This window comes from Bactrocera oleae, chromosome 3, assembly GCF_042242935.1.
Source record: "Bactrocera oleae isolate idBacOlea1 chromosome 3, idBacOlea1, whole genome shotgun sequence".
NCBI lineage: Eukaryota > Metazoa > Arthropoda > Insecta > Diptera > Tephritidae > Bactrocera > Bactrocera oleae.
The window spans coordinates 27,685,809-27,713,153 of NC_091537.1; the positions used below are offsets into that span (position 1 = coordinate 27,685,809).

At 36.3% G+C, this 27,345-nt stretch overlaps 1 protein-coding gene across 1 annotated transcript in view; it reads left to right on the plus strand.

The window, feature by feature from the left end:
* Positions 1 to 27,345, plus strand: part of ush (Zinc finger protein ush) — a 184,882-nt gene that overhangs the window by 135,341 nt on the left and 22,196 nt on the right. Inside the window, exon 2 of the mRNA XM_036375222.2 lies at positions 9,504 to 9,548. Within this exon, the coding sequence (XP_036231115.2) occupies positions 9,504 to 9,548 (45 nt within the window). The remainder of the gene's footprint in view (positions 1 to 9,503; positions 9,549 to 27,345) is intronic.

The following is a 27,345-nucleotide window of genomic DNA, read 5'->3' on the forward strand; positions in this document are numbered from 1 at the left end:
CAAGCGGGTGGGCGGTTTCAATGCTGATTACTTGGCCGCCACACGAATGCTCAACTGATAGCAGTAATTTTTCGCTAAACAAGCGCAAAGCTTACGAGCACAGCTTACAAAAGAATTGTGGAGCAAACAAAGCGTATTGTATGCAGCGCTACAGCTAAGATATCAAGCATGCTTGCCAGCTGGCCAGCAAACAAACAAGCAAAGTAAGCGGCGACCAGACTAAGATAGCAGCACGAACGCGCGATTTTGTGGTAAATACAAAGGCGCTCTTTGATAAGGAAGAAGTTCGAAGATAAACGCCCAAAACTGGGTTGGCAATAACCCTGCTGACTACACAAACCACCCACAAAGCGCGTGAAAACTTACTCTCTCTCAGCAGCCATATTTTCCCTTCACATAAAGCTCTCAATCGCCACATCCTGCGCTGTCGATAACTTTATGCCGCTGCAGCAAGAATTCAACCCTTTTGGCGCTACCAACAGCGCGCCCCATTTAACTATCAGCTGTGTTGTAAGACAACAACAAATGCGACTACAAACAGCACAGCGCTCACTCATTCGCTTGCTGTCGCTCAGCGCAAAGAGCGCGTTTTGAGTGAGCGCACATTTCCGCTCCGCAAGCGATTACCACAACGCTGTGTATATATGCACTTATGGCTGTGTGTGTGCGCGCGCTCGAGTATAATTTCGTTCCGACCGTTTCAGTTGGACATTGAACGTGAAACGAACAACATAACGTGTTGCAGTCGGCGCCAAAATAATTCAATACGTTACGTCGTTATCCGCTGCTGCCGCGCCTGCTACGAATTCAATTCATTTTTCTCAATCGCGTATTGTTTTCGTGAATATAAAGCGCGTTCCAATTGTGTGGTGTTTGTGTTAACTTGGCCCAAATAGTGCAGTATTATGGCGCAAAAAGCGCGCGTAAAATTCAACATTTCCTCAAAATGTGCCAATTGAATCTTCAAAAGATAAACCTACGAAAGGCATGCTAATGCGAAAAACAACAACAAATGTATGTTGATGCGAATGCTGTGATAGGTGAATTACACGCGTACGCGCTTGTCAGCGGTGCCTATGTATGAGAGTTTGTTGCGTTGCGAAAAGGCTGAGCAAAGCAGAATTGTTCAAAAAAAAGTGCAATAGCGAAGAAGAAGTAAGGAATCAAAACAAATAATGATTACTAAATTTTTTTAAATTAAAATAATTGCAAAAATTCATAACTGCATTACTTTAAGTAGTAGTAAATGTGGAAACAGTGTTTAATTCCATAATTTCATATGACAAAAAACAATTTTTTAAATTCTTTATCAATATTTCGCAGATGTGAATGTGTTATGCGTGAATTACGGTATTTCCAATCGCAAGTGCATTGCAACGGCATTACTCAACTTTCGGAGTGAATAAAAACATCCAATCCAACAAACGAAAAACAACAAAAAAGCGCCATTCCGTCACTCCACAATCCATTCGTGCATTGTTTTCATCTACTCACACACACACACACACACAGTTAGATACATATGTACATACGTTGATATCGGTGTTGAGTTATAAAATATGCAGCGATAAAAATCGTCAACATTCAACATTGTTACTCTGCTGCTGTTGTCGTTTATTTGTTCTTATTTTTGTTCTGCTTCTCGTATATTTGCTTGTGATAAAATCAGCGTGTTTCTTTTTCGCTGTATTGGTGGTGTTGTTGTGCATGTGACTGACTGCTGCTACAAGCACGCTCGTACACATACTCACTCACTCACCGTAGTAACCAGCACTTTGGTGGGGGTGCACGCCCCATTCGTTCCTCTCACCAAGTGTTCATTATCGTACGCTGATATATCCCGCTAGTGTTAGTGAGCGAATAAGTGAAGTGAAGAGAGGCGTAAAAATAAAGGGCGCATATTGAGCATGCAGTCACAGCTGGCGTATAGTGTTGGATAGCGGATTGTAGAATTAATAATGTTTGGTAAGTGAAAAACTAATTTTTAAATTTAAAAAATTTTTAAAAGTTAAAATTGTAAATGTGTATGCTATGTGCATTTCTGGCTCACGCTCTGTGTATTCTTAATTTGTAAAAAATATTGGTTTCTCTTGATCGGGAAAGTCTTTTGGGAGAGGCTTAAACTTGAAATATTCGCATAATGTTGGCTATGACAAATATACCACTTAAAAGAAAAGTAAAAATATATCTCACTATTTCACTCCATTTTTATATCCTGAGCAGCGTATATTCAGTTTCCCACGAAGTTTCTAACCCCCAGAAGAAAACTCAAGAGATCCTTTAAAATATGATAAACCGATATCGGACCAATATGACTGCCATACAAACTGAACAATCAAAATCAAAATCTTGTATGAAATTCTTCTTTATTTAGAAGGGTATTATAGCTTCTGGAGAACCGAAGTTAACGTTTCTTCTTATTTTATGATATAACATTATATATATATATATTAAAATTGATAGAAATCTTAATTCACTAGGTCGTAGATATTTATATGGTACAAAAAAGGGGCGTTGACGCGTTTACTTTCATTTGGTTAATTGTCATATGGTGTGAGGCGTATCCAAAAAGTTTAAAAAAGATGGGTGGAAATTAAATGTTTTAAGAATGGTTTCATTTTCAAATTTCACATACATGAGGTCAAAATCAAGTGAATTATATTCATAAAAGAGAATATATGATTACATCCTGCGATCTTTCAAAACAATTATCAATTTTTAAGTATTTGTAATAAATATATATATATATAGTATATTATACTACTATATAAATATATAGTAGTGTATAATACCATTCCTCAAAGAGTCTAAATAACTAGTTTCGTCTATAATATAGAAATTTGGAAATTTGTAACAACAGAATTGCACTTACTAAAGGAGTGTTGGCTAAAAGCTATAGAGCAAACACGTTTTTCGTGTAAGCGATCAGGAATTAACGCATAATCGATTTGAAATTTATTTATATATCAATATATATCTGTCTGAATATCGTATGATTTGTTGGAAAATCAACTAACAAACAAAATTCTGTATATAAAATACAACTTCAATTTTTGCTTCTTGTAATTTGAGTAAAATTCCCTGAGTTATCGATGTCAATATTTGCTATCTTCGAAAGATTTTTTGATACATGTTGGCGAGTTTGAATGCTTAAAATGTAAACATTTCGTTATTTTAGCTTGTGTTCAATAGTCACTCTCGTACAAGAACAGGGATCTCTCATGGATCTCTTAACAACTAATTGACGACTGGTCTTGCCAAAATTGTCGTAGATTGTGTTTCTCAAATGTTATTATTATATGTAATTTCAGTTGAATAAGATTATTTGGACAAGTCATATCTTAAATAAGAAGTGAAAGCAGTTTCGGTTCTAATCACAAATTTGAAAACAAATATGATTTACAAACAATACCACCATCATACTAAATCATTATAAACAAGTAAGGAAGGGCTAAGTTCGGATGTAAGCGAACATTTTATACTCTCGCAAAGTCAAATAGTATACTCGTTTGAGATTTCTTTGTGGATTTACTGATATTTTCGGTAGAAGGTCAACTATAGGCACTGGGGTCCACATATTTAGTACTTAGGGGCTTAAACAGTTTTGGTTCGATTTAGACAATTTTTGGCCACAAGGTGGCATAATTTAACTGTGCCGCAGTATTTTAACTGTGCAAAGGTAGCATAATCATTAGTCTTTTAATTGAAGGCTGGTATGAACGGTTGGACGAGGTATAAGCTGTTTCATATAAATTTATAATAGAATGGAAAGTGAAAGAATCAGATGGAATTTAAAATGGTGTTATATGGGAAGTAGGCGTGGTTGTAGTCCGATTTCACCCATTTTCGCACTATGACATAGATAGACACATGAAAAGAACGTTACGCACCGAATTTGGTTGAAATCGGTTAAGCAGATCTCAAGACATAGGTTTTCACCTAAAAGTGGGCTGTGCCACGCCCACTGTCTAATTTTGAACGCGGTTCCTATAAAGTCATCTCATACCATCCCAGAGATAAAATTTAATGTCTCTGGCGTGTTTAGTGCTTGATTTATCGCGCTTTTAGTAGTTTTTAACAGTACCGTTATATGGGGAGTGGGCGGAGTTGCCACCCGATTACAACTATTTTCACACCGTCAATAGAAGTGCTAAAAACATTTGCTTCCAGTGAATTTTGTTATTATAGCATTAGCGGTTTAGGAGATATGCACATTAAACCTATTAGAGGCGGGACCACGCCCACTTAAACAAAAAAATTTAACTTATATTATTGCGGAGCTTAGTTATGGCAATTTATTTGTTTTTGATTAATGGCGTTTTGTGGGCGTGACAGTGGTCCGACTACGCCCATCTGCAATACAAACCGTCTCACGGTACCAAGAAACATATCTACCAAGTTTCATAAAGATATCTCAATTTTTACTCAAGTTGCTTGCACGGACGGACGGACGGACGAACAGACAGTCACCCGGATTTCAACTCGTCTCTTCATTCTTTATATATATATAATATCTCTAACTCGATATCCCTATATCTAACTCGATTAGTTTTAGGTGATACAAACAACCGTTAGGGGAACAAAACTATTATACTCTGTAGCAACAGGTTGCGAGAGTATAAAAATTAGTTCACTCAATCAGCTGTAAGAAAAGGAGAGGGCACTCTTATATTCGTATTTATGTATTAAAGTACATGCTAACAATTTTAGCGAAATTTGAATAAACCTTGTTGGTTAAGCTGTAGGTCTCATAACCCAAAATATGTGTCTTTGATTTAGTAAAGTTTTATATATTTTGAATCCTATATTTGTGAGGCCACTTGAAAAATATTCAAAGTCCACTTAAGGCTCGACCCCGCTTTGACTAAAAATACATGCTAAACTCTCAGGCGAAACTAGGTACGAATACCAAACCTTGAGTCGTTCAAAGATAAATGATTAAATCAGCTTCGATATTACTCACAGTGAGCTTCGGCTGTAATTCTTCAGAACCAGGGATTTTAGAAACCCATGTAATAATAACGATAATACCTCGTGTTTTTTTATCACTTTTTGTGTACATATTAGTGTATATTATTGCATAATTCAATTCGTATCGTTTTTTAAACAAAATATCTTCAATTCCCAGGCTAAATATGATGGAGCACTTTCATGTTAGTCGAAGGATGATCTGAAGCTCTACTGGGTGATAATTTGTTATACCAATATATGTATGTACTTGTATGTATTTGTAGATATCATATAATATACTACATGCACACTTCTCATACCAAATCATAAGCAATTCAAATTACTGCTAAATAACTGCCAAATCGACTGACTAACATCTGCACGAATACTTATGGTAATATGTAACTGACTATATTCACGCCTGACAGTGTTGGACTTCCTGCCTACCGTCTGCCGCCACAATTTCCAAACGCTGAGTTCAACAAATACACCAGCCTACCATGCGAGCGAGCAAATAAACGATCAGCCGGCTGTGCAGGCTTACGGCCAAGCCGCTTGCCAGCCAACCAGGCATGCAGCAAGTCACTCAGTCAGCCGACCGACCTGCCTACATGTTCCTACACCGCTCTATAGGGGAATATTCGGTGTTGTTGTTGTTGTTGCGGCTGCTACTCCAACTCGGATTGTTATCAGTTTACTATCTGTTGGATACATTCATTTATAAAAACACACACAAACACACATGCAATGCCAAAACACGTGCACAACGCACACACACGTTAACAATTTTACACGCATATGACTGCATATGTGTTTGTGTGGCAGCGTTTAGCGCATGTGTGTGGGTATGCGCACACTGTATCTACGATCTAGAAATGAAGAAGGAGGAAACAAAAACAAAAAGTAAAACAACGAATTCTGCGGATTGTTGTTATTATTGTTATTATAATTCCTTGAAGTGAATATCAGCAAAATTTAATCACATTCTCAACACAAAATACTAAAACACAAAATACAAAAATACAAAAACACCAAAAAAGCCATACAGCTAAAGCAAAAATTGAGCGCAAAAGACGCGGCCAAAGAAGTTGTGGAAAAATAGCGGGGCCGCGGCGGGAAATGAACAGCGAAATTGTCGAAATATGCACATAAATATATATAATATGTATATCCATATGGATATAAGCGCTTGTGGAGCGTAAATGCTACATTGGTATTTACATACATAGACACACATGTGTATAGCGGCAAACAATCATTTATACAATCAGCAAGTTAACTACGAACAATAATGGAGTACAATGCGATACGAGTTGAAAAAAATACACATTGTTTCACTTGAAACAATTATTATTCCCTTAAGATATCAGCAATAACCGCAAAAAAACAACCAACCACTATGGCATATATTAAACATATGCACATGCACACACAATCATACTCACACACATATAAGCACACAAGTATCTAAGTACATTTTTACAAGTACATACATATGTGTGCTCATATTCTCGGTAGCGATTGTAATGTAAATTTGTTAAGAGGGCGAACTAAAGTCTTTGATATGCGAAACAACAACAACAAGCAGCGTACGATCGCCCGCTTGAAGTGCACTGAGCCATCGCGCTGTGTTCGCTTGAAGTCGGTGGCTTGCTTTGGATTAACTTTAATCTAGCTAACATTTGGTGTTGGTGGGCGGTGGAGCAGCTGCAGCCCGGTTTCCGAGGAAAACGATGTGTTATCTGGCATTTTTAATTTTAGTGTTTACTTTTCTACCAGCAGAGTTATGATTTCATATCGTTTTGAAATCCAGCTCAATGCTGTATTCAATCAATTAAATACTATATATTCAAATGCAACAAGTTTTTCCAGGAAATCGGCCGGTGTGGTTTTTATAAGATTTTTTTATCACTACTGCAGGAGTGGAGGAGGAATGTGAGAGCTGGTAACCTGATTAATAAATTTTTATATACCTTTGCGGTTAAAAATTCTTTCGCTTTAATACTCTATCGATCCGTTAGAAATTAGCGAATCGAACAAACTATAAGTATTCTTTTCAACCCAAAGAACATTTTATTAACAGCGAGCAGCGTACATGGCTTCCGTCTTCTTTTTGGGTCAATAAATTATGCTAAAATATCAGCAGTTTTACGTTAGACAATATAGTAATCCTTTACTCTCTATTCTCGATTATATTTAGATAAATAATTTTTATGCTAAAGAGACTTAATTGTATTCATTTACTTTCTTTTCTAGCATATTTTTATTATACTCTCAGCAAGGTATATTAAGTTCTCCACGAAGTTCGTAACATCTAGAAGGAAGCGTCGGAGACATTATAAAGTACATATGTATATATAATATACTTGTATATATATGATCAGCATGAGAAGCTGGGTCGATTTAGCCATGTCCGTCTGTCTACATATAAGTTAACTAGTCCCTCAGTTTTTGAGATATCTTCTGAAATTTTGCACACGTCCTTTCCTCCATAAAAAAAATTGTTCATTTGTGGGAACTGCCGATATTGGACCCCTATATCGCTACCATAGAAACTGAACGATCAAAAACAAATTATTGTACGCTACAATATCCAAAGAACTTTTCTGGAACGGACTATAATATGATATAACTGCTACACAAACTTAATGAGGAAAATGTTTTTATGTGGAAACTTTTGTATTTGTGAAGGGTATTATATCTTCGGTGCAACCGAAGTTAACATTTTTCTCGTTTTAGTGACTTATAAAAGCTCCTCTACTAATCTGGTCTTGCCTTTTGGAATAAAAAGTGTTTAGTCAGGTAGTATCCTTTATTTTACAACGTGGTTTAAAGTTTTTTATAATACCCTTCAAAAACACCAAAGGTTCCTTAGAAGAACTTGATTCCGATCGTTCAGCATGTATGAAAGCAATATGCTATAGTGAGTCCATCTGAACAATTCATTCGGAGATTCCATTATTGCCTTAGGTAATGATCCGTTCCAAATTTCGTCAAGATATCTCGTCAAATGAAAAAGTTGTGCATGCAAGCACTTGATTTCGATTGTTCAGTTTGTATGGCAGCTATATGCTATAGTCATCCGATCTATAGAATTTCTTCGGAGATTGGATAAATGCCTTAAATAATAATACACGCCAAATTTCGGGAAGATACCTCTTCAAATGAAAGAGTTTTCCATACAAACACTTGATTCCAATTGTTCAGTTTGTATGGCAGATATATGCTATAGTGGTCCGATATCGGCCGTTCCGACAAATGAGCAGCTTCTTTGTTAGAAAAGGACAGGTGCAAAATTTCAGATCGATAGCATAAAAACTGATTGACTAGTTTGTATATATACAGACAGACGGACAGACAGACAGACGGACATGGCTAAATCAACTCAGCTCATCATGCTGATCATTTATGTATATATTTTATAGGGTCTCCGACGTTTTGTTCTGGGTGTTACAAACTTCGTGGCAAACTTAATATACCCTGTTCAGGGTATAAATATTATGATGATATTTGTATAAGTCCAACTTAAGTTTATACTTGGTTTACATGATTTAAAAATGCTCGTGAGGATGGACCAAATCCATGTCGTCCAGAAACATGAAATCGTGCTGAATTGGCGAATTTTACTACAAAAATGTTGGCTAAGGTATTAAATACGAGTAAAAACACTTGTTGGAGAGTTTGACCTGAAGATTCGATTGCAAGTAATGTCTATGCGCATTTTGTTCGGTTAAAATTAAATGCAGGCCCACCACCCTCCGTATTCGTCTGATCTATCTCCATTGACTATTTTATATTTTCAAAACTGAAAACTGACATGAAAGCAGCATTTTATAATGATATAGCAGCCATTCAAGCAGCAGTAACCGAGGTGCTGAAGAACATTCAAACAAATGACACAAAAAAATCTATGCATACGCTGGTTAATTGTTCCAAACGTTGTATTGAGTCTATGGGAACCTATTTTGAATAAATAAGGACAAAAATTTAAAAAAAATGGTTAGAATTATTAATTTTGGGAACATACTACCTTTATTTTGATGAAAGCGATAGATGGCTCTGCTGTTGGTAATATTTTTTTGGTCCACAAAAGATTGAACAATAAATTAAGAATCACATGTAGAGGAACAACACTAACAAAACTAATTGTGGATATAATATACATATATAGTTCACTTCATGCCGATCCCAATCAAATTATTGTACGAGAAGTGTTCAAAAAATAACGGGACTTTTCGTTTTTTGCAACAAATATTTTTTCATTTATCTACATTTAGGTTGTCGCCTTCAAAGTAAGCAATGAATACAGCTAAAAATTTTATTGTACTTCTGGGGCATGTATATCCACATAATAAAAAATGTTTGACAATTGGATATATACCAGCTATACATAGGTTCATTTAGATATAGATATAGATAATTAATTTTACATACAATAAAAATTCATTTCATAATCTTGCCCAAATGATAACAATCTTTTACATACATAAGTCTATTAAGTGGTTTGAGTTCTAACTTTCAAAATAATGTCGATTTTAACATTTTCTTTATAGGTGATTGTTCTGAAACAACAGACGAGATGACAGCCGATAGCAGAGGTGAGTAGTTAAATATAGAGGTGCCTTATATACATACACAAACTAATCACATATAATATAATAAAACATATACATATAATATGTATGTATACGAACTCAAAGTGTTTCTTCTTTTAATGCATTAATGGAAATTCGCATAAAGTGATATAAAAACATAATCATTGCTTGTTGAAAAAATTTACATAAACAAATTGGTGCACTGGCTTACATACCTAAGTAGCACTAAATAAGAGTAGGAGATTCAATAATGGCAACATAAAATTTTTAATGCGCATAATATTCAATATTGGACAGTGTACAAATATATTTACATTTATGGTCAGATGTGAAAGCTGCCATCAAAACAGACGATAAAATTACTAAATTAAATTTCACACCCGACGGGCAAAAAGCCAGTGAATGAAAGCAGAGTCAAAGAGTTTGAGTATAATGTTGACCCAAGCTATGGCAGTGTCAAGGGGTTGGTTAAATCGAAATTAATCAGAATCTTTATTGCCCAACGCCACTTTGGCGAAAGAGTAGTCTACACATAAAAATCAATCAATAAAAGCGAGTGTTTAAAAGTGCACACAAAAAAGGTTTTAAATAAAAAGCCAGCATAGAGAGTGGAGGGAGCACAGATAAGAACTCATGCATTAATGCTGGCACACAAACACATTCTCAACTAATAACAGATTTATATGCGCTGCTGGGGTGTGATCGGTCTTGCTAGTGGCCAGTGTTTGGCTGCAAAGCTGCGTGCCAAGCAACAGATAACATTTTATACACCGATTTGTATGTGTGCATGTATTTGGTATAGAGTAAAAATCCAAAGTTTATCGCCATCTGCAGCAAAGCAGCAGCAGTAACAGCAGCATTGACACCGCCACTGGCCACTAGCGACCGCATATCCTTTGGCCACCAAAGGCAGCCAACCCTGCAATGCGTCAGCGCTTTACTCGCATTATTTCGCCAATAAAAATTTAATCTTCTTCGATCCTAAAGCCGTCACCGATCTCTCCTCTTACGCCGTCGCATGCTATCGGTCACCCCTTTCGTGCGCGTCGTGCTGCGGCGATATGCATATCCGCAGTCATTTTAAGTTTCTTTTTTGTATTATTTTAATGCCGAGCTTTATCTGTTATAAAAACACACCGACCAGGCGGCGCTGATGCCAAGCGGCCAATTGTGGTGTGTGTGTGGGTTAATCAAAAATGTTGAGGTGACAGTGCTAGAGTGTGTGTGTTTGCTAATGACGACGTTGTTGTTGGTGCTATTGTTGCCTGTCTATTCACACGCAACCCCTTTTCTAGAGCATCATTGGTTTAACCACCCGGAATCCCTTTGACTTTTTGTCACTCGGAAATTGACTATGATATACTTGACATAGCCCACACATCCGTTCCCCTGTTGACAAGTCGCCCTTGTCTTTGCGGCGTGTGAAAGGGGCTAACCCTATACTTTCGTCACAATGCCTTTGTGCACTTCTCTGCGAATCCTTCGTATGTAAAGGAGATTTGCATGGCGGTTTTGTTGTGGCCCAAGTGTCGCAGTATATTTGCGCCTGTGTGATTGTGAATGGGTGTGTGCAGGTCATCGTCGGTGTCAAATCAAATGATATAATGCGCAATCAAAAGCACCATCAGCCGTTAAACTGAAAATTGCTACCCAAATTGCCATTGGCTTAGCTGGTGGTTGGGAGAGTGTTTCTCACTTCGGTCACTTAATACTTTATTGCTGTGCTGTTGCGCTAAGCCGCAATTAGATAAGTGCATTAAAATTAATAAATTGCGATTAGCAAAACATAATCGGGTTAAAATAAATTTATACGATTTTCTAGTCCGTTTAGAGGCGTTAAGATGGTATTGTTTGAAATGCCTGAACACAATATTTCCATCATTAAAATAAAATTGCGGCTTCATTGAATTCACCTTGTTGTCTCTATATGTGTCATATTTGTGTTGACACCAAGCCTCACTAACTTTTCAGATTGGTTCAAATTCCTTATAAAACTGGCAATATGTGGCAACTACACTATCATAACGTATTCACTTTTATTCCCCATCCTTGGCTATAACACTAAACATTTTCAATTTTAAAGTGAATTAACGAAAATTAACGAATGGTTTTCAGAAGATAATCTTTTCAAAAATTGTATACTTCTCAGATTTTTATTTCAATCCCCTGAATCTACACTAACACATCAACTGCTGCCGGCCTTCACTCTCCATATACTATAGTATTAAGTTGAATGTAATACCAATTTTAGAAAGGTTATTATTCTTATAACGCAAAAGAATTTTACTTGGGAATAACCTACTGCGTCTAAACTTAATATAATATTATAAGGTTTCAAAAAAGATTTCATTGAGATTTTATGAAAAATGTACCTGATGGATGGAACTATGCGACGGATTCAATAATCCATATCTTTTAACAAGCTATTCTTTTTAACACTGAACAGGTATATTAAGTTTGCCACGAAGTTTTTTACAGCCAGAAGGAAGCGTCGGAGACCCTATCCGTCTGTCTATATATAATTTTCAGATTCGGATCACTATAGCCTAGAGCTGACATACAACTAAACGATCGGAATCAAGTTCTGGTATAAAACCTTTTTTATTTTTAAAGGTATTCCAGCTGTAGTGCAACCGGAGCTAATGTTTTTTTCTTATTTTTAAACAAATGTATTAAACATTTTTTTATAAGATAATAGATAATAGATAAGTTTGTTTTTGCTTTCGTATATATATTTTCTGCCAATTGAGCGGGGCTCCAACAAACGTGTCGAAAAGAGGCGATTCGAACATGACTAATAAAACTTAAATAATTTCCGTGCAGATAGGTTTATGTTCAGAATTTAAAAAAGTGTTGAAAATTTTGAGTAGCCTCAATGGAAAGTTGTACTGAAAATACCATTTCAGGATTTAACGATCACAAATATTTTCTTATATAATAAAATGAAAAGAATTATAATATTTTTGTATAAAATTACTTACCGATTCTTCCAGAGATTACATAAAAAACAGTGGGCTAATATGAAATTTCCTTGTTTGCATTATATATTTTTCTTCATCACCTTATAAATGATCCACGTAGTTTCTACCACAACTGAATTTTTTTATCACTAAATAATACTTTAAAATCTCGCTCCAAGTCTTAGTTCTTTGCGCTCTTCATCAAATTGTCATCCCGAAATCTCAACATTTTCTCATGTATGCTATAATAGGGAATTCTAGTTGGCTTCTATAATAATAAATCTGCGCCAAATCCTTCGTTCTAAAAATGTGTGTGCATAAGTGTGTATGTTAAGCTTATATACATATGTATCATGGCTTCCAGTTTCGGTTTCTGCTAGTAGTCACTTTTTGAGTTCTGACTAACTTCACATTCATCAGAGAGAGTTTAATATGTCTGAACATTTCCTGAAGTTTCTTATTCTCGTCTCGGGTGTAGCGAAGATGATCTATTTTTGTTGTTACTCACTTCATTATTTATATAATATATGTATCTAGATATGTATTTTAATTGACACTCTGCTATGAAGCGGCAAATATAACGGGTTTTTACTCTCTGACTAAAACACATGATTTAATAAGACTGACAATATTATCTGAAAAACCCCAAGAAGAAATAGATAAGGATGAGTTTTTTTATGAATGAACTAATTTATATTATATTTAAATTCTAACAAAATTATGTTAGTAAATCATTAAATTTCCTTTTTTTGTTTATCCAATAATCAAAGTGTTCTTAATACGATTACTCCTCTGATATAAAGGGTGTGCTAAATTTTACTCTGATATATGGTATTCGTAAGTGTATTAATTATTATATTATATAATTGAAATTATTATATATATACATATATTGATGTGTATACTTCCCTTAAAAAAAAATACATATACTACACTACTGAAATAGAGCAAAAAGTATCTTCACAGTTAAGTGTTTTTCGAAGTATCAACTAACGAATTACCAGATTAACATGTTCGGTCTGAATACCCGTAATCTAAATTTTGCAAAACTTGTGTAATTGATTAGTAAATATTAAAGGTTATGAAGGGCACAAGAATTGGCGCACACTGTAATACGATAATGTAATATGTTCATGTCAACTTCTATAGATTTTTAATAATCCTGTCAATACAAATTTTGAAAACTAATGTAAATTCTTCCAAGCTAACGCTCTTGAATATAAAGTCTGTCATTTCTATTATATATTAAACATATGTTAGATATGTGTATGTATAGTTTCACATAGGCCTGTATTAAAATAAACTGTCATCACATTTTATCGTCATTCATGAGTACTGTCAAACTGTTGATTTCGAATGGAGGATAAATAAATAGTAATGGTGCTGATAATTTGTAGCAAATAAAATTGTCATTGCGAGAAGATTGCAACAATATTGTAAATGTTTAATAATATAAACACAAATTTGATGGACTTACAATACCTTTATACAAACGTGTGTATCATACAAATGTACATTCAGTGATTTATGTTTATATATGTTATATACATAGTTATCTAAGCATAATTGCTATGATATAGATTGATTAGCTAAAGTGTTTTGATTATATATTTAAATTACTCTTATTTTCTATATGACTAAATTATAAAGATTCTTAGCTCTGCCATAACTTTTGTTACAAATTAAGGCCGTTATAGAAATTAAACTTTAATATGTTTTTTAATTTACACAAGCCCTTAAACGATTTGGCCATTGATCAAGAGCAGCACGCACACGATGTTGCTCAAAGCAAGGATTTTTTGAGACCCTCTAAATTTCTGTGAGGTATTCGACAGGCCATGTTCTCCACCTCTGACCACCGACTATAATCCAATGTATTCAAATCTGGACTTCCAGACGGCCAATCATATGAAGCTAAGAAACCAGGAATAATGCCGTTAAGCCATTGCTGAGTGGGGATCCATCGAAGAGATATTTGCTTAATTGCTTTACCACGCCTTTTAAAACAGGCTGCCAGTACACTTTTGTCCCAGTTTTAGCCCCCTTTTCGCAGAAGTGAAAAGGTGTAACGCCTTTCCTTTACAGGTGACTCCCCACTAAATCATTACAGCATCTGAATGCTGACCCCGTTAACCTTTGGAATAATATTTTTTGCGTTTTTGAAAGTTTTTGCGTAGATTTTGTCGTTTTGCTTATTAAAAACTTCTTTAACAGAGAACATTTTTTCATCTGTAAACAGAATACTTTCAAAGCCGTTGACCGCGTACCCTTGAAGAAGACGCTTGCATCTGTTGACCCTAATTTGCTTCAAGCGTGTTGTCAAAAGGTAGCCAGTTGAGCGAAGGTAGACTTTCATGTGAAGACCATCTCGATTGAGTGTTAACATTGATCTGGCTGAAATATCCATTCCATCGACATAATTTTTTTTAAAGAGACTTCTGCCTCGGGAACAGTTTTTATGGCTGAATTGATTCGAACCACGGGAGGACGACCACTTCTCTCTCTGTCATCAATTGTATAGTGCGGTAAACAAACTTTCTCAAAATAATAAGTTTTATGAGAAGCTCACAAAATCATTGATTTTAATGTTTATAGTAGTTCACAAAAATACTGTGTGTACAAGGGACTGTGATTTTTATGAATTTCTTTCGTCTAATTTTTTTAGTATAGAAAATGGTAAAAAGAAGCCGTCGCGTGATGTACGAGTAGATGCCACCTAAGGCTCTATTAAAAGACTATTCTAGGAACGTTTTAGTTATCCTAATAATTCCATCGCCTCTATTACTTTATTTCTGAAATAGCACGAAAGTGAGTCACGCTTTAGTAACAAACCAAAAGCCTAGGTCGTCTCTATAATCACTGAAGTGATGATGTCACTCGGAGTTTTTTAAAAAAAACATTTGAGTTTTACGTAGGATCAAACTTAGCGGCATCCAGGGAACACCTTATCGTATATATATCATAGAGTCGAGAAACAATCTGTTTCCTGGTTTCGTAGCCATGATTTTCTCCGAATGATTTCTGCATAGGTTTATCAGCTCCTTGTTGCTGTATTTGTAGAGTTTTTCATCCGCAAGGCTAAACATCTTGAGCTATTGATTCTCTAACTTCCTTATTGTCAGGTAATAGGTGGCAATATCTATATTTGTCTTCGATTAAGAATTTGGTTTCGGCGTTTGCTCTGGACAATCCACTGACATTTTTAGTCGTCTGATTAAAGAATATGCCATCCATAAGTATGCTCTGGAGTCTCAGAGTTGTGAATTTTCTAATTAAAAAAAGTTCGATTAAATCTTCAATTTTAATTTCTTAATATGAGAATTTCAAAATATTGTTTAAAAAAAATTTAATTTAGGGGCAGATAAAAGGATAGGCTGATTTAATTAATTTTAACATTGTTAAGGTATGTGAACATATTTTCAAACAATTTTATAAATATATAACTCACACTGATCGACATGTTCGGCATAAGGTTTGTTAGAATAACACAAATCAATACATTATATAATATGAATATAGTGTATGGGAGTATATAAATTCACATATTTTCGTAATTAAACTATAGTTTGTACAATGATATACGTTCAGTTAATTTTGCTAAGATATCTTACATATTGACTGGTATAAGGCTAACTGGAAGTTTGAAAATCTTACACTAAGTATATGGGAAATAGGGGTAGTATTGACCCGATTTAATCTATTTTTGACTATGCAACATACTGTTAACAGAATAAAATACCCCTGACTTTCATTAAGGCTCCTGATATCCATATCATGTATCATCACCAAATTTTGATATTTGTTATATGGGGTTAGTGCAAGTTTTCACCCGATTTTAGATGCAAAGATGCACTATTAATGCAAAAATACACCCACTTAATTTTATTAAGATAGCTCACATATTGGCCCGTATATGCGGTATAAAGGGACTATCTACGAATTGCAATAACATATCTCACATATTGACCGTTATGTGATTAAAAATTCATTTTGATTTTTACAATTATACCGCCCGTATATGCGGTATAAAGGGACTATCTACGAATTGCAATAACATATCTCACATATTGACCGTTATGTGATTAAAAATTCATTTTGATTTTTACAATTAGGTATTTCGGAATAGAAATTATTTTTAATTAATATTTTCGGGATTGCAAAACAAAAAAAAAACAAATAATTTAAATATTGGTGTATTTTCAAGGAATTATTTACGAACCTTTTCACGATACTTTTCTTCATTTTCACAGGAGCTTGCTTTGATCTTGAAACTCTATAAGATTCGTTTTGGAATAAATTTCTTATACAATAATATGCTTATACACATGTATGTATATGGTCTTTCCGACATTTTCGTTTTAAGGCAATTTAATTTAGGGGTACAACAACTACCGTTGGTGTACTTTAATCCTACCAAACTCTAGCAGGACTTGGCACATTTGTAATTAAAACTTATTTTCCTTTTATATGGGCTCTCATATTTATGTCCACACACACACATTTAGAACGAAGCAATTTCGTTGTGAAAATTATCACCAAATATATTGGCTATAAGGATATTCCAACACGAGACGACCAAACGACAGCAGAGGAATTGAAGGGAAATATTGTGATATATGAATGTTTGTATAAACTTATGATTGTGCTAACGGAGAAAACGGGTAAGCCCAACTTGAGTGACTGTTCTTACATATTTCCTGCAGCCAAGAACATAGTATTAAATATGATTTGGGAGCAGAAGAGACATGCCACACAAAGATGTGGCAAGGCGTGTTCGCGTGTCAACTTGAAATTGTATTATAATATCGTCTGGTCGGCAAAGATAAGAGCGTTTATCCAACGGATTGTGCGTACAAACACACAGATGGGCGAACTTAGATGCCAATAGCTGCTAAATTCTTCGTAGAGATGTGTGAGTAGATGCGGTTAAATGTAATATCGACTGCTTCTGCACACACACACACACATAAGACCAGCTATGTCCTGCCACCCACTGTGAACTGGCCAAAAATAAGTGTCAGATTGCTCGCCAACTTATCATCAAAAGACCGCTCCACACGCGTGCTCTCCCTCCCTCTCTGTCTATCTCTCCTGCTGTCATTTGCGTTTGTAAGCGAGCGTTTTTGTTGTCACCGATGATGTGACTGGTGTTGGTGCTAAGATTTTCATCAGCGATAAGCTTTATTATTATTTTCGTTGTTTTTGTCTTTTTTTGTTGTAAAAGGATATTTCATATTTTAAACTAACGCCGGCGTAAAGCGAAAGGATTACGACTATTTGGCAGTTTGAACGTTTGCGCAAACATACTAAATAGTGCGCACATATACATACAAACACACAAACATCTGACTTTGTTTGCTGGTGTATGCTTTTGGTTTGCTATTACCCGGTTTATCGCTGGCGTACAGCTTTGCGAACCCTTCCGTGCCCCTCCTCTTAAAAATGCTCAACATTACAAATGCTACCAAAAGGAAGTTAAATGTAATTTATTATTAAACAAGTATACATTTTTATTTACACACCGCACCATAAATACCACGCTATATGGGCATGTATGTGTGTGTGTGTTGGTGCCTCAGCGATGTTGCGCTGATAAGGCACATGCACTAATGTGGGCCGTTATATTTGCTACCATGATTGTGCGCACATATACATAAATATGTAGCTTTATTTTTATATTAAAGCGATCACATATGTACATGCATAAAAACACACACACACACAGAATATACGTTCGTGGCGGCAAGGAGTTATTTAATGTGCCCCAGCGCGCTGCTTCCCTGTTGATATCATTCTTGTTATACGCATTAACTGTTTACTATTGTTGTTGTTTTTGTTATTTTATGCGTTGTTGTACGAATGGACGATGGCCATGAGCGATAAAGCTAAATGAAATTTCGGGTAAACCAAATTTGGGGCTCACGCTCACGCATCAACACACACACACGTTCACCGAAACTTGACTTTGGTTGTGATTCGCGCGCTTGCTAAGGAATTTCTGAAAAATTCAAAAAATTTAACGGTTGTCATACTGGTGTTCGAAAATTTATTCATTGTCGGAAAGGATTGGAATTTCAATAAAAAACGAAATGCATAAATAATTCGTATTAATAAATTTATAATACAAATCCAGACGCCTAAAATGTCGAAAGTGAAATTTCAAAACTTGCCAAAAAATTTCTTAGATTTTATCTAATATAAAAAATGCATTAAGTCAGCGAATTTCGCCAAATGAATGATATTTTCGCACTCATGAAAGGACAAAATCTTTTCATTCAAAGTCAAACAACGCAAACATATCGCTACTAGATCTAATAATCTGATCCAGTCAGTACATTTTTTGTACTCGAGATGTTAGAATCTCCGTTCGCAGCAATCAATCATATTCAATTTGAGTAGATGAATCAAAATAGATGAAACAAACTAATAATTAGCTGTCTTCGATTCGCCATTTCTCTGCTCGCTTCTGATTTCTTGTCAATAAATTACATGTAAAAGCAGATACCTCATTAAAGTGGTATAACCGATATCTTCACTGCTTCCAAGTTTCCTCTTACGGAGTTTAGACAAGTTTTGCTATTGTGAATGAAGTTTCTTTTTTTACTATCGCAACATGATGCTACAGAGTATAATAGTTTAGTTCACCTAACGGTTGTTTGTATCACCTAAAACTAATCGAGTTAGATACAGGGTTTTGTATACTTGTATATAATTGATCAGGATGGAGAGACGAGTTGATATCCGGGTGACTGTCTGTCCGTCCGTCTGTCCGTCTGTGTATGCAAGCTGTAGCTTGAGTAAAAATTGAGATATCTTTTTGAAACTTGGTACACATGTTTCTTGGTACTGTAAGACGGATGGTATTGCATATGGGCGTAATCGGACCACTGCCACGCCCGCAAAACGCCATTAATCAAAAAGAAATAAATTACCATAACTAAGCTCCACCACAAGATACAAGACTCTTATTTGGTATACAGGATCACAATAGGGAGGGGCATCTGCAGTTTAAATTTCTTTTGAGTGGGCGTGGTTCCGCCCCCTGCTAAGTTTAATGTGTATATCTCCTATACCACTGAAGCTATAATAACAAAATTCACTAGAAACAAATGTTTTTAGAATCTCTATTGACGGTGTGAAAATGGGTGAAATCGGGCGACAACCCCGCCCACTGCCAATATAACGGTACTGTTAAAAACTACTAAAAGCGCGATAAATCAAGCACTAAACACGCCAGAGACATTAAATTATCTCTGGGATGGTATGAGATGACTTTAGAAGAACCGCGTTCAAAATTAGACAGTGGGCGTGGCACCACCCCCTTTGGGGAAAAAACCCATATATTAGGATCTGCTTAACTGATTTCAACCAACATCGGTGCATAACATTCTTCCCATATTTCTATGTTATAGTGCGAAAATGGGCGAAATCGGATTACAACCACGCCTATTTCCCATATAACATCATTTTAAATTCTATCTGATTCTTTCACTTTCCGCTATGCAAATTAGGCAATAATGATTATATCGGCATAAAACTTTGCTTGAATAATGCGTTTAAAGTATGCCACTTTGTGACCAAAAATTATTTAAATTGAACCAAAACTGTTCAGGCCCCTAGGTACTGAATATGTGGACCCCAGTGCCTATAGTTGACTTTTTACCGAAAATATCGGTCAACATAAACAAAGCGGCAAGATCCACAAAGAAATCTAAAACGAGTATATCATTTGACTTTGCGAGAGTATACAATTTTCGGTTACTTCCGAACTTAGCCCTTCCTTACTTGTTAAAGAGTATTATAGTTTCGGTGCAACCGAAGTAAGCGTTTTTACTTGTTTTTTTTAATTTTTTTCGAGATTAGTTCATATTAATTCCAAAACTCGCACAATGAGACTAACTTTTTTAGTTTTTACTAGAAGGTATATGTGCTTGTAGTATATTCAAATTAATATGTACATATGTATGGTATGTATTGGTAATACATACATATATTTTTATATATCCCCATTATTGCAATTGTCAATTTTTGCAGACAATACCTTGGTTTGTGTGTTCACATTTCTTCAATTCACACATTTCTGCATTTCTATGCTTTTATTGCACTTCGAGTATTTATTTTTTTTCCCATAATACATTCGCACATATTTATTTATTTTTGCTTTGTGCTTATTTTTGACTTACTGAGCCTGCATTCCGGCACATTCTGCTTATTTGTAAGATATTTATTGCCTTCGATTGCAAAGCGATAAAAGCGCACACGTAAAGTGTGCACATTTTCGTTTATAGTTGGCGGTTGCGGCACGGACATGGCAGCAACAACAATCGCACTATCAGCAATAGCAACACAACGCTATTGTTATTGTTACTATTGGCTTTGCTCGAAAACAAAAGTCAGTCAGACAGAGCAGCGGCAACGCAATGACTTTGGCAGATTTTTGAGAGCCGATATGTCAGAGGCGGCGGCGGCAACAACCGTGGCAGCAACAAAAACACTGGCAGCGCGCTAAATTGTTCCTACCGCTGAGACAAGCGCTGCTGTTATTTTGCTTCTTCAACCAATGCTTTGCCGTGTTCGCATTGAGAGAAGGTCGCGTTGCCGCTGTTGCAATGCCGCTTCGTGCCGCCCTCGTCATTACTACGGTTGTTATGGTGGGCCTGTCATGCTGTGGCCAGCAGCATTCAACGCACCACCATCATCATCACCAACAATGAAACAGCAAAGACAACAACTAACAATTGGTTTAACAATGTACGCGTGTTATGTTGTTAAATTCACAATAATATTGCACAATCAATGCAACTCTGCGCCGTCACCGCACACATGGCTTATTTTCACCATTTGGCAATTCACATTAGTGTTGGCTTCGTAAATGAAAGGTAATAAATAATAGAATAATTTTAAATGCTGTAATGAATTTATTTTTTCTCTTGTTAAAGAAGTATATTTCCAAGATTATAATATTGTCAGCTGATTTTGCATATCTCTTTTTATCGTTAAATTTTAATATTTTTAATTATCTGTCAATCCATATAGTTTTATATCATAACTATACTCAACTCAGAGAACTTTAAGCGAAGATTAAGAGAAAATATATAAAAAAGACGTCCGGATTCGAAGAATACAACCTGAAATAGAAGTTTGACGGTGTGAGATCCAAGGTACTTTAGCTTTGATCTCACATATGCGGGCCAGTTAAAAATTAAATGTTGAGATGATTATACTTTGTCGTCTTCCAAGCAACTTCTTCAACTGACGGACTTTAAATTTGAGCTGCGATTGGAGAATGGCCAGTAAGTGATGAGAACTGGTTCTATTACAATTTATCTCGGACCAGAACCATCTTGCGACTGCGCAAGTACTAGTAGTTAACCAGGACACGTATATTTCAAGTGAGGTCCAACCATCTAGTAGTATACCGCAAGACGACAGTGAAGCTCCGATCTGTTCCCACTGATAGTAAAACTGATCTGCCTTTTCTTGCAAGCTCATCAGCCTTACAATTTTTATCGTTTTCTGCATAATTCTATTATGGAACGATTCTATGCTAAAATTTATACTAATAAAGCTCTCTTCTGTGTTAGAAAAACTCCATAGAATGGGTAGTGTGTACATTTGGCATACATATTCCCTTATTATTGAGTGAAAACTTTTGTCGAAATCATTTCTTGTGAGAAATATAACATGGGCTTAATATTTTCGGAAATCTTAAATTTAAGTCAAACAGAATCTAACGATACTCAACCAAGGACGTTCTTCGACCAATTCTCTACACTGCCTACCACATTGTGCAACGATTACCGCTATGAGTATTGTAGCGACGAACCAATACCGAACTTGACGCGATTGCAGCGTGATGGTGGTGACGAAAAGGTGCGAACGGCCGAAAGCGACACGACCTGCGTCGGTACGTGGATTGCTTAAATTGCTAACCTCATTGCTTTTGTTGTTGTCGTGCTCGCTGTTTCCATTTTGCCAATTGTTTATCACTTTTCCGAATCAGTGCGCGCTGCTGAGCGTAGCGCGTCAACGATAGCAGCTGATAAGCCTTTCTTTTTGCTCCCCCATCTTTCTGTTAATTTTATTGCATTTCGGCGCATAATCGGCAACCGAAACAACTTTTTCCACACATACAGTTGCGACCGAGCTTTTCAAGCCAACAACTAACTACCCGAAAAAGACAAAGAAGAAAACTAAAGAAGCCTCTGCACACTGTAGGCGTAGAATACCATAAACAATCGAACAATTTGGTATTCCCGCAGCAATTCGTTCGCTGGCGATATTGTCGCTCACCTCGTGCGTTCGTGGATCAGTACATTGTGGTTATGACTCCACCATCTCTCCTATGGTGGAGTTAGCGCTACCCGCCCGTTTGTCTACGGCAGGCGATCTTAGTGCGCTGAAAGTGTGTCTTCTCGCTAACCCTCACTAGCGCTACCTCAGACGACGGCACAATCCAACACTTAATCGCCGCATTTGCAGAGGTCACTTTGCACCAGGCATCAGGCTTGGAAAACGCAACAGTCATTCCTATTAAAATAATGCGCATTTTGTATTCACAAGTCCGTCGTAGTGTTTGCGTATCGCCATCTGCTTCGCCGCTTCTTTGTTGCAATTGCAGTATTGCTGCTTATTTCCGAAACTGATTGCGCACTGATAGGCGTCCGGCAACTAGCAACTTGCGACGTGCAACTTGCACTTTTGTATAACATTTCGGCTTGAAGTTTTGTTTAACGTTATCTCTGCTTAGCTTTCTCGGCAATGTACACACGTATATACTGCTATATAAGTGAATACATAAATATGTAGGAACATATATACTTGTACATACATATGAATACATACAAGTGTGTTTATACAATTTCTGCCTCTACCGCTGCTTTTGTTTAGTTTTTTTTTCGTAGTAACGTAATTCCCAGGTCTCACTGCGAATTGATAGGCAAAATAAGTGCTGAAATGGCTTTTGTTGCCGCCAGCATGTCTGGTTCGATTATAACTGAAATTGTAGTTAGTTGCTAAGTATACAAAATCAGTCATACATATTTATATGCAGGGAACTAAGCAATCTATATATGTATATATGTATATTTGTATTCAGTATTTCCTCCTTTTAAAATATTTATTTTGGACTCATTTTGCCAAGAAAGTCGAATCAAATTTTTAAATCACGTCCAATTTGGCCTAACTAAGAGAGCACAAGTCACAATCATTGGCCCCCAAAGTCGTACATTTTTTTTTTAGAATATCACCCACATGTTTTATAAAATACTCATTCTAACTAGTGGAATAACAGTTTTCAAAAATAAAAATTGTATGGCAAGTGATACCACTATTCGATGCTTTGAAGGCTAAGAATATAAGTAATGTGACTTAATTTTGCAGCCTAGCACTAGAAGGCTGGCCTTGGAACGGTGAGCTCTGATCAACAACTGAGTTATGATAACTTTCTGGCTCAGAGTAGTATGCAAGAGATCGTTAAACTACTTTCTCCCATCTAGTCTTAGCATCTGAGCTATAATATAATATGTGATATATTTCACTTAAATCTGATCGAACTTTATTGCATATCATTGTTATAAACCTGCATCATCAAAAATCTCTCATTATATTGTAACAAAAAGTTTTCGTCAATGAAATGTTTTCTGATAAAAATCTTGTATGTTTGTTTCGATCCATATAAAATAAAATATTTAGAATTGATGATACTTCCCGTGTAAATATTTCTAGAGATCCGACGTATTAAGTGAAAAAATCTCCTTAAAATTTACTATATTTTATTATTGCTTCCACCCTGCTCTTCTGCACATGTCTTTTACCGTTGGAAACATAACTTATTATTTTCATCAGAGCCACTCTCTGGTTTATTACTGTAATTATGTCAGATAATTAAAATTTCACATGTATAGTAACTACCAATATAATGTAGCAATTAACGATGCTCAACGCTACTACTCAGAACCTGGTTCTGACTATTCGGAAGCCAATGACATACATTCGAGGATATTTCTGTCACGAAAAACCTTTCAACGAGATATATCAACCGTGCGTGGAAACTTGTAGGACCGCCCATTTGTTGGATAATATCGGGAAAAATACCTGTAACAGGTGGAGAATCTCGGCCAAGACACTGTGGATCAGCAATAGAAAGAATCTCTCGGTCTCAAGTAAAATTGCATGTGGATTTCCGATAATGTAATCGTATTTGTGATAATTAAGATTTCTATAGTAGGCTGCACTTATTTCTTCCTTTTCTAGCGTTTAGATTAATTTCCAGTATGCAATTAGTTATTATTACGCCAAGTGTAACCGCTAGTACGGCGCTCGAAATCAATCGCTCGCAATGCGCAATAATAAATTAAAAACGTGAGCTTCAACACGAAATTAAAATAGTCATCCTAATCCGAGGCCTTATCAATTTCGCAGAAGAACGCAGCGATATGCAGACGACTCTAGGGCCGGTGCAGATTAGCGCTTGGTGGAGTGAGCAGAACTCTGTAGTAGTCAGCGACAAATGCTCTACGCTCAGCGCAGCCGACTGGTGTTGAGCGAAACACGCGGCGGCGTGGCGCAAATATGCGGCGGCCACCTTGCGATATCGCTGTCTTATTGTTTTTGCTGTTGCAGCTGAAAACTCAACTTTTATACGCTCGAACTGCAATTTTTTCAATTCAACGCTTTACGCCTGCTTGGACCGTTATCAGTTGTTATTAATCAAAAATAAGAGTGGCAAAGGTAACAACTGCAACGAACGCGCGTGCATAATGCCGTAAAGCGGTAGCAACAAAAAGCAAGAAGAACAACAACAAAAATAACAACGTAGCTGCTGCTGCTGACAATGCAAAAAGGTGGGAACGCTTTTTATGGCGTTTTCGCACTTGGCACCCAGAAAGCACCAGTCATCAGCAGCCCTTAGCTGCCGCAACTGCCAGCGTTTGGTTAGTGCAGCAACAACAAGTATAATAATGCATATAATGGGTTGCACACGGCGTGAAGTGCAAATAATCGACGTTGCCATATCTTACGTTCGCCAGTTATTCGTGATTTACTCGAGTTTGAATATCGCGCAGCGTTTTTCCCCAAACGAAACGAAATGAAAAGATATAGAAGCAACAACAAAATAGTGCAAGTTGTAAAAAGAGGAGAAACGGTAATCTCGAAGTGGCAAATCGCAATTCGTACAACGTTACAAGAACAATGTGACTGCGAGAAGTGCTAAGTGTGGAGCATCTCGAAACGTTTCGTTATTGATGTTGTTGTTATTTGCATTGTTGTCATACGTTTGTTCGGCTGTGTTTTCGGTGTTTCAGCACCTATTCGCCTAAATTCAATTGATTCCTTGATAAGCGAAGCGAGTCACCAGCAAATGTTTTGCTTTTACGAATGGTGTTGCCATCCCTAACACTTCTTTTCAAAAAATCACCTTTATTTTTTTTTGGTTTATTTTGACAATTTGTGATAGTGTCGATGTGATTCGCTTGTTGCCCACCGTAATGTATGTGTGAAGTAGTGTCTCACTTTTTCTCGTTATTTCATTTCTCATTTGTTTTATTACGTACACTTTGAAAAGGTGTTAATTGTTTGTGACCAATTAAAAGCTTTTGTTAGTAACTAGTATGAACAGCACAACTACAAGACGAATGTGTCTGAGCCGAAATCGATAGAGCTTTAAAAGATATTCCTTGTTATTAGAAATAATTAGGCAGCTGATTGGGAGGCAATCGCTCTTGAAAAACAAAATATTTTTTGATTTTCGATAAGCAAATATCCACATTACGTCAATAGTTATGAAAGAGCCAAAACCTACAATAGATCACGTCTTATTATCTGTTCTAATTCCTCTCACTTCTCACCTAGCAAGTTGTTTTTTAACCTATATGTACAAACCGAACATTTTTAACCCTTTGAATGATTTTGTTACCATAATCTTAATAGAAAAACGGTTCCACGCCTCCGATTCCACACTTTTCTATTCTGTAAGCTAGAGCCCTGCACTCTTATTAAAAATTTCTACAGAGAGGCTCCATATATTATTTCGGTATATAAACATTGAATAACTCTGATATTTACTAACCGGTTGTGTTGGTTAGTCATGTTTTTTGGAAATATTTATTTAATGCTTATCAAATAATTAATCGGTTTAAACTGAAAAGGAAGGAATTAGAAGAATCCTTTCCATCGGTTAATTAGAGAAACTAACAGGCATGTGGAAAGAAAGGACCTCTCCGCGCCGCTCGATACTAAACGAGGTTTTAGACAGGATGACTCAATAACGTGTGACTTCTCCAATCTATTGCTGGATAAAATAATCTGAGGTGCAGAACTAAATACAAAAGGTGCAATCTTCTATAAGAGCTTTTAGCTGCTAGCCTACGCCGATGATATTGGTATCATTGGCCTCAACGTTGACGCCGTTAGTTCTGCTTTTTCTAGACTGGATAAGTTGTTCGAGATATACGGGGATATTGTCGTACATAGTTAACCGAATCAAGAAACAGCGCTACGCTGACTAGGTTATGTTATCCGGATGATTGGGAACACTCCAGCTTTGAAAGTATTCGATGCAGTATTCGCCTGCGCAAACAGAGAATGAGGAAAATCTCCACGCCGTTGTAGAGATCAGGTGGAGATAATTCTGGCTGTACTTGGCATCTACAATTGGTACCAACTAGCGGAGAAAAGAAACGACTGCTGCGCTCGGCTATAATCGCGTAAACGGTGTCAGCGCCAGTAAAAAGAAAGTAACATGCATGTCGGATAAAATATCGTGGCCAAGACTGTTCCTTCTGACAGCGAATGAGCGTCATCATGTTGTTCACAAACGACCAAGATGTTCGTAAAAA